This window comes from Monodon monoceros, unplaced genomic scaffold, assembly GCF_005190385.1.
Source record: "Monodon monoceros isolate NGI ecotype Baffin Bay Population unplaced genomic scaffold, NGI_Narwhal_1 Super_Scaffold_12, whole genome shotgun sequence".
Taxonomy (NCBI): domain Eukaryota; kingdom Metazoa; phylum Chordata; class Mammalia; order Artiodactyla; family Monodontidae; genus Monodon; species Monodon monoceros.
Window position 1 is genome coordinate 124,601,536 of NW_021703768.1, and position 9,955 is coordinate 124,611,490.

General features: G+C 36.2%; 1 protein-coding gene across 1 annotated transcript; it reads left to right on the forward strand.

The window, feature by feature from the left end:
* Window positions 1-6,543: 6,543 nt before the first annotated feature.
* SPINK13 (serine peptidase inhibitor, Kazal type 13 (putative)) lies at window positions 6,544-9,509 on the forward strand. The gene is given in 3 exon segments (XM_029216828.1): window positions 6,544-6,613; window positions 8,686-8,723; window positions 9,378-9,509. Coding segments are annotated over 3 exon segments (240 nt in total).
* Window positions 9,510-9,955: the final 446 nt, after the last annotated feature.

A 9,955-nucleotide genomic window follows, 5' to 3' on the forward strand; every position in this document is an offset into this window, starting at 1 on the left:
AAGCTCATTCTATGAGGCCACCATCACCCTGATAACAAAACCAGACAAAGATACCACAAAAAAGAAAATTACAGGCCAATATCACTGATGAACATAGACACAAAAATCCTCAACCGAATTTAGCAAACTGAATCCAACAACACATTAAAAGGATCATACGCTATGATCAAGTGGAATTTTTCCCAGGGATGAAAGAATTTTTCTATATCTGAAAATCGACCAGTGTGATACACCACATTAACAAGTTGAAGAATAAAGACAATATGATTGTCTCAATAGATACAGAAAACGCTTTTGATAAAATTTAACATCCAGTTATGATAAAAACTCTCCAGGAAGTGGGAATATAGGGAACTTACCTCAACATAATAAAGGCCATATGTGACAAACTGACAGCTAACATCATTCTCAATGGTGAAAAGCTGAAAGCATTCTGCCTAATATCAGGAAAAAGGCAAGGATGTCTATTGCTGCCACTTTTATTCAACACAGTTTTGGAAGTACTAGCCATGGCAATCAGAGAAGAAAAAGAAATAAAAGGAATCTAAATTGGAAAAGAAGAAGTAAAACTGTCACTGTTTGCAAATGAAATGATACTATACCTAGAAAATCCTAATGATGCTACCACAAAACTACTAGAGCTCATCAATAAATCTGGTCATGTTGTGTGATACAAAATTAATACACAGAAATCTCTTACATTCCTATACACTAACAATGAAAAGATTAGAAAGAGAAATTTAGGAAGCAGTCTCCTTTACCATCTCATCAAAAAGAATAAAATACCTAGGAATAAACCTACCTAAGGAGACAAAAGACCTGTATTCTGAAAACTATAAGATGCTGATGAAAGAAATCAAAGATGACACAAAAAGACAGAAAGATATACCATGTTCTTGAATTGTAAGAATCAATATTGTCAAAATGACTGTACTACCCAAGGCAATCTACAGATTCAGTGCAATCCCTCTCAAATTACCAATGGCATTTTTCACAGAACTAGAACAAAAAATCTTAAAATTTGTATGGAGACACAAAAGACCCTGAATAGCCAAAGCAATCCTGAGAAAGAAAAACAGAACTGGAGGAATCACACTCCCTGACTTCAGACTATACTATTAAGCTACAGTAATCAAAACAGTATGGTAGTGGCACAAAAACAGAAATATAGATCAATGCAACAGAATAGAAAGCCCAGAAATAAACCCACGCACCTACGGTCAATTAATCTACTACAAAGGAGGCAAGAATATACAATGGGGAAAAGACAGTCTCTTTAATAAGTGGTTCTGGGAAAACTGGCAGCTACGTGTAAAAGAATGAAATTAGAATATTCTCTAACACCACACACAAAAATAAACTCAAAATGGATTAAAGACCTAATTATAAAGGCCAGACACTATAAAACTCTTAAAGGAAAACACAGGCAGAACACTCTTTGACATAAATCTCAGCAATATATTTTTTGATCCACCTCCTCAAGTAATGCAAATAAAAACAGAAATAAACAAGGGCAACCTAACTAAATTAAAAAGCTTCTGCAGAGCAAAGGAAACCATAAATAAAATGAAAAGACAACCCACCGAATAGGAGAAAATATTTGCAAATGAAGGTCAATACCCCCACAAAGGAACAATAAAAAAATGGGCAGATCTAAGCAGACATTTCTCCAAGGAAGACATACAAATGGCCAAAAAGCACATGAAAAGATGCTCAACATCACTAATTATCAGAGAAATGCAAATCAAATCTACAATGAGGTAACACCTCACACCATTCAGAATGTCCATCATGAAAAAGGTCTACAAAAAATAAAGCTAGAGGGCTTCCCTGGTGGCGCAGTGGTTGAGAGTCTGCCTGCCGACGCAGGGGACGCGGGTTCGTGCCCCGGTGCGGCAGGATCCCGCATGCTGTGGAGCGGCTGGGCCCGTGAGCCATGGCCCCTGAGCCTGCGCATCCGGAGCCTGTGCTCCGCAACGGGAGAGGCCACAGCAGTGAGAGGCCCGCGTAACACAGGAAAAATAAATAAATAAAAAATAAACGCTAGAGAGGGTGTGGAGAAGAGAGAACCCTCCTAACTGTTGGTGGGAATGTAAACTGGTACAAGCACTATGGAGAACAAATAGAGGTTCCTTAAAAAACTAAAACTAGAACTACCAGATGGTCCAGCAATCCCACTCCTGGGCACATATCTAGCGAAAACCATTATTCGAAAAGATACGTGCACCCCAATGTTCACTGCAGCACAATTTACAACAGCCAAGACATGGAAGCAACCTAAATGTCCATTGATGGAGGAATGGATAAAGAAGATGTGGTACATATATACAATGGAATATTACTCAGCCATAAAACAGAACGAAATAATGCCATTTGCAGCAAACAGAATGAAATAATGCCATTTGCAGCAACAGGGATGGACCTAAAGATTATCATACTAAGTGAAGTAAGTGAGACGAAGACAAAAATCACATAATATCACTCATAAGTGGAATCTAATTTTAAAAAAAAGATACAAATGTACAAAACAGAAACAGACTCACAGACTTCAAAACAAACATCATTACCAAAGGGGAAATGTAGGGGGAGGGATAAATCAGGATCTTGGGATTAACATATACACACTACTATATATAAGATGGATATCCAACAGGGACCTACTATAAAACATGGTGAGCACTACTCAATATTCTGTGACAACCTATGTGAGAAAAGAATCTGAAAAAGAATGAATATATGTATATGTATAACTGACTTTGCTGTACACCTGAAACTAACACAAAATTGTAAATCAACTATAATCAAATAAAATTTTAAAAAATTCAGTTCTGCCTTTTTGAGAAAAATAAAGCTTATCTTCATCCCAATAAATTCGCCTAGCTTCTTCATCTATGTCCAAGGAAGGCATTTATAAATAGAAAACTGACAATTCCAAAATGTATTTGATACAGAGGAACAGTTAAATAATACCACAAGGAAGCTAACAGGCAAATGCAGAACGTGGTATGTTCTATGAAAAAACTGATCCAATTTGAACAAGTCAAGGACACAGAGAAAGAAGAGGAAGACAAGTAGGCTGCTCTGAATTAAGAGTTGTAAGAGACATAACCACCAGTGTCAAGAGTGGACCTTCTTTGGATTCTTACTCAAACTCTAAAAAAACAGCATGTTTGAGACAATAGGGCAATTTGATTATAAACATTTATTATTTTAGATGATACAAAAGAATTATTGTTAATATTAAGTATATGAATCTCAGTTAAGATTATTGAAGAAAATGTTCCTGTGTGTAAGAGATGCCGGCTGAAATTGTAGGAATGAAATGACTATGCCTGAAACACTTTATAATGCTTGAGGATTTTTCTAAAAAATTGAATAGGTAAAGCAAATGTGCCAATCTTGATAATTACTGAATCTATATGATAGGTATATATGAGTTCATGATGTTATTTTCTACATTTTTGTGTATGTTTGACCTTTTGTAATAAAAAATACTAATGCAAAAAAAGACTATATTATAAAGATGTTACTTTTACCAAATTTATGTGACTCCAATAAAAATTCCAGTAGAATTATGTCTTAGTGGACTAGACACAGTGTGTCTAAAATATATGCATGATGATACACTCTCAAGAATATCCAAGAACACAGTTTTAAAAAAATGGATGGATTTCTTTGTTCCTTCCTTCTGTACGTATTACTGAATACTAATCAAGTGATTTAAAAAAAAAAAAAACAAAACCCTGCAATGCACTGCAGTTACAAGGTCAAAATTGGGTAAAGATAGGGTCTTCTCCTTCATAGAGCATGCAATCTAATTATCTAGGGGGTAGTATCGTGGAGAGATTAGGAGTACTGACTGTGGAGAGAAGGAGATAGAGGGCAAAATCAAAGACGCTGCCAAGAAAGGCATAGGGTATCACACAAGACTGGTCTAAGAAGACTATGGATAGTAAATTAAAGGGAACATTCATTCTCTAAGATGAAAGAAAACTTAGAGAAAGTAATGGAACGTGGGCTTTGGAGTTAAAGGTACCTGTGTTTGAATCTCATCTCTGTCCATTTGTAGCTTTGCTAGTAGCTAGTTAGCTTCGCAAATGACTTTACTCCCCTCAGCCTCATTTTCTTTTTCCCTTACACAAGTTTCAGAGTGATATAAACCTCATGGGATTATTGTGAGGAATAAATATGATGAGAAATGTAAACCACATAGCCAGGTACTGGCAAAAAGAAAGGAATGGATGAATGTGTAAATCCCTAGGTAAGTTGATAAGGAGAGAAGGATAAAAGTAGAAAGATAGATAATAAAATTTCCAGAATTACAAGGCAAAGGGGAAAAAAGTGGAGCTAGTTCATCCTGAGGTTTCCCTACACAATGAAGAAGAGGTGAAGTCTACTACTCAAAGTAATGTAGCAGAGGTGTGGTCAGACAGTTGAAAAAATTGGACTAAAAATGGAAATTATATGGAGATGGGTGGCATAGGTAGCAACCTGACATTAAATAATAAGAGACCTCCTTAGGAGTCTAGAGGGCCTAGGTCAGTAGTGATGATAGCAGGACTGTAGACTCCATTGTATGGAAGTTGTTCCATCCTTGCTCCACAGCCAAGGTCTGGAGCAGGAAAATAGCATGCTGAATTTATCCCGGCTTGGAAGAAAGGGAAGAATCAAGAACAGGATGTCAAGAGAGCATGGTCATGCCAAGGGGCTAAATATAAATGTCAGTCTATGGGACTCAGACTGAGAAGGGAAGACAAGCAGCAAAAGGAGTACTAACTACTCTAGGAGAGTTTAAAGTGTGTGAGATAGAAATTTTCCAGATTATGGCAAAATTTCAGGCTTGCCTACATTAAGGTGGAGGGGAGGGAAACACATGGAGACTTCAGAAAACTTAGGTATTGCAAAGATTATTAGTCGTGGTGCTGGAGTTTCCCTGGCTGATGTCAGAAATCATGTCCTACAATGATCAAACAGATAACCCTTCTGAGAAGCAGGATGGGCTAAATGACCTCTGGAGGCAGAGACTAGGAAAATGAATCAGCCTTGAATTTGGTGAATGTATACCAGATTATCTGGAATAAGGTAGGTAATTAACCTGCTTTGCAAATGTCATCTTGTTCTCATGATCCACCATCAGAAACCACAAGTACAGAACCTCCAATTCTGTCCCTGCCTGCTGGAGCATGAAACATCAGAGGAGGTGGTTTAAGAGAGGGGTCAAACTAGGAAACAGCTATTAGTGCAATATCTTGCCAATTAACTGGTCACTCAACTGAGCAAGGAGCCTGCCTCCTCTGCTCAACATGCCCCTGGGCCACAGACTCATGGAACAGCAACTTTGCTCAGGGCTAGCTGTGACCTCAGGGTGACTACAGTGGGCTCACATTTTGCAGCAAGCTCATTCAGGTAAACATCTCTTCACCTCCTTATTCTAAGTCAGTGATGGTATCTCTTTGGCTTTCTTCTCTGTCACTAGGTTTCCCAGTATGTTTGTTTTCCTCCAGCACCCTCCTTTTGTTTCCTCTGCACAGCTAATATGGTTCTCTCTCATTTCTCTATGTGTCCACCAGCTGCAATTTGGAGAAGAGACAGAATGAGTAGAGTAGGGCATGGGAAGTTGAGTAAATGACTTGGAAAGTATCTTCTCTTTGGGCCAAATCTTTCCATTCTTACAAAAGAAGAGTTTGGCTAAAGAAATTGGTAATTTAATATAGTTAAACTCTACTTATATTAATATCAGTTGATATTCTCAGTATCCTGTGATGTTCATGCTTTTTCTGAGGCTCATACTTCTAAGAAATGTTGAAGCTAGAATTTGACTTACCAGTGTCATCAAAATCATGTGTACCTATATATGAATCATAAAAATGATAAAAATCAATTATCCTGATTGTATCAGGAAAGGTATACATAATTTTTATGACCCCAGACCAACAATTCCATTTTCAATCTATTCTTTGTATTTGAGCACATGTAACTTGCCTGGAAGAAGAAACTTACTTAGGAAATGGAGGACTTCAATGTGGGAGAAACTGGTCTATCCCAGGAAATCAAACAATGTGTTTTATAAAGTGACACATCCCTGATTGTGCAGCATAGTCCTCAGTTCACACCTGTTTTCTCAGAATTCTTATCAATTCTTAAAGTGTCCATATTCACTAACATGAGTGTCTCAGTTTAGATGATATATTGTAGGATGAACCTTTTTATACGTAACATGCTGGGGTCAGCCCTGGTGAGAGCCCTGAGGCTAATTCCTCTTCCAAGCCAAAACAGTGACTGTACAATGGCTGTTGGCAGGGGAAAAAAAAAAGTTATTTTAATGGTTTTCTTTCCCTCTTTAGAGCAGAAGAGCCTTCTTAGGTCTGAATCCCTAGAGACCAGGCCAGTTTAGAATCACCATGGCCAAGTTCATGGGAATGGCACCAATTCAGAGTAGTGGGTTCTCTCACATTTGGAAAGCCAGTTGTGCAAGAGACTACGAATAAACTATCTTGAGCATTTTCACAGGCCTCACCAAAGCAGGACGTTAGATGAGATCAAATGGCTGCCTTTCCCTGCATGACCATATTTCTCCTGGTATCCTCCACTTTGGCACAGATTGTTTTTTCAGGTAAGCATATGTCTTTCTTTTACTTGCAGGAGAGAAAAAGAGGCATTTGTGACTGGATGGGTAAAGTTTTGCTGAAACATAGGCCTTTGGGCTTGATAATACAAATGGGGTATCAATTGGGTATCACTATTGGAAAAGGATTGCTATTGGATAGCAATTTAAAATTATTTTGAACATGACAAATGAAACAAAATAAACCAAAATGAACAAAAGTTTAGGTTCAAAGATATGTTACTGCCTCCATACCCTTTTCCTTCCACTGCAGTCCCATCCTCATCTTGTATGTAACCAATCTTGTTTTAGGTACCTATTTGCATCCTGCTTTTCCCAATTCAGAATGTCCTGAAAAGCAGTACATATCAGTTCACAGGGATTTCCTCATTCTTTTATACGACAGCATAAGACTTTTTTGGATGGATGTACCAAAGTTTATTCAACCAGTCTTAGGTGTACGGGCATTAGTTTGTGTCCGATATTTTGCAATTAAAAACAATGCTGCAATAAATAATCTTATGCATATGTATTTTTTTATCGTTGGGAGTTTATCTTCAGGGTAGGTTCGAATTGTGATTGAATGTGAATGCAAAGTAGTTTTGTTCAACGTTGCCAAATTTCACTTCATAAAAGTTGTGCCAACTTGCATTCCCACCAGTAATAGATGGTATTTCAATATAGTTTTCATTAGCATTTTTCTTATCATACTGCATTTGAATATCCTTCACAAATTTAAGGGTCATTTTCATATCTTTGGGGTTTTGTGTGTGTGTATGAATTGTAGGTCCATATATATAACTCATTCAGCAATTGAGATTTTTTTCCCCTCAATTTTAAAGTATTCTTTATGTATCAGGTATATTAGCCCTTTATCTATGATATGTGTTGCAAATATTTTTTCCAGTTTATCAGATATCTTTTTTAGTTTATGTTTATATTTTGTCATGAAAAAGTTATTTTTATTTGGATGTAATAAAATGTATCAGTCCTTTCTGTTACTGCACAGAGATTAATGAGTCATTATCAGAAAGTTTTTCGTATATTAAGATTAAAGAGCAACTCAGTTGTGTTATATTTTGATCTTTGTATTGTTTTGTTTTTTATGTTCAGATCCAGGTCCATTTGAAGTTTGTTCTTATGTATGGTATGCAGTGTATATATATTACTTTACTTTTACTAGATGAAGGCTTTTATTTTTCTTTTCTCATAACTATATCCAGCTGCTTTTGTTATTAAAATATTCTGGCTTTTTAGAATTAGAGAGGAGCATTCCATCTTTTTTATTCTCTGAAAGAGTGCATATGTAAACAGCATAGTCTATTCCTGGAGAGGTTGGGAGGCTTGTTGTTTCCTTTATGTGAAGATTTTAAAATTGTACAACTTTTCTAACTTTGTAAATTCTGACTTTTGGAAAGCTAGAATTTTCTTGGATATTTACAATATCACCTAACAGTGAGAGATAGGGCAAAACTTCAATAGGTCTTTTCTTATTTTATTCTCCCATAGCCAGCTGGTCATCCTCTATCCCTAAGCAACACCAGCACCCCTCGTACAAATCAGTTCACCATATCCCTCAGTCTCTCCAGAGCCAAGGAACTCCTAAGCTTTCTCGTCATCATTTTTAGTATCCTCTTTAGTTCAGTATCTTGGTAGGAACTGGCTTAATCCTTTATTTACTATATTACTTTTAATTTTTACAACCATCTTTAAAATGCATATACTTATCCTAATTGTCGTGACGAGGAAACTAAAGCCAACAAAAGTCAAGTGACTTAATGAAAATAACACAGTTTGCAAGTTAAGCATACAACCCCAAATGGTTTTTACTCTTTCCTCAATGACACAGCAAATTTATAAATGAAGTCAGGACTGTGAAAAGGAGAAAATAAATAAATGGATGAAGTAGTTAACAAAGGAATACCACCCACAAATTTTGTTGTCACAAATTATTTTGTATACTTTGTGCAAATGAGTAATTGCATTACATTTCTTTGTTCAGTCAGTAACTTCAGTGAGTGAAATCAAACTTCATGGAGAACTGTTTCTTTTAAGCTATTGTGTCTGTACTTTATTTGCAGAAATCTTCAAACCCCATGACTATTCTAAATGGCCTATGGTAAATTTAAATTTCTAAATTCTGAATTCTGATTTTAATCTGATCACTCTCCTGACATGAGAGACCTAAAACTTCATAGTGGTTAAGTAGAATGGAAGTTTTCTATGTGACTTTGGGAATGTATCTTAACCTCTTCAGGCTTAGATTTACTCCCATGTAGCACAAGCATTATAATAGTAAGATGCATCTCTGAACATTAAATGAATTAATACCTGCCAATTGTCCAAGGCCACAGAGTTTAACAACGGTATATACAGAATTTAATCCCAGTCTCAATACAGAACGCTCACTCTTAAAAACTACATTTAAGCCCCTATCTTCTAGGAGTTCAGAGACACATAACTATCTCTACTCACAAACTTCTTATAATGAGTTACTGGCACTGGGACTCCAAGTTTAAGTGAAAACTTTGCATTTGGGATTTAAGCTGAGTTATTATACTGCTTATGACTAGCAAACGATGAATGAGTGAGGATACTGTAGTTAGAAAAAAACTTGCCTGACCAAAGCCCAGAGGAGAGGAAATCTTGCAAAAAGATCAATTGACTAGTAACATTTGATATTATTTCTATGTAGGGCAGAAGTGACAGGCCAGGAATAGATGAGGGAAAATCTATCAGTTGTTATTCATATGATATTTTATGATGTTTGTAGCCCCTATGTAAAATGTACTACCCACTGGATCCTCTTTATGACGCAAACTGTCCTGAGGTGACAGCATATGTTTGTGCTACAAATGGCCACACTTAAAAGAATGAGTGTTTCCTTTGTGTTGATCAGTGGTAAGTTCAAAACAAAATACCATTATTTTTTCTCTATATTTCTTCACAGAAATTTCCAATAATTTTAGCAAGGAACTGGATTTGCTGATGCATGGGATTTTTTTTTTTAATAGCCTCTTGTTCACAAAAGGCTGAGGACAGACTACATACATAGTAAAGAGAAAAGTCTTTTTAAAAAATTTAGTTAACATTCAAAGTTGACTCATTTAAAAAAAAAAGAAAGAAAAGCTTACATGATATTTTGGCAGAACTGTACAGAGATCATACTAGTAGATAGTCTATAGATTATATTCAAGCAATAAATAGAAATCCATCTTAAAAAAATCAAATTTTCTTTAACAAGTCACAGTGACATCCCTATGAGTAGCACCCATATTGCTGCCTGGAAGAAGTAAATATAGATACTGATACAGACATACAGACACAGACATAAATACAGGTGTAGATATA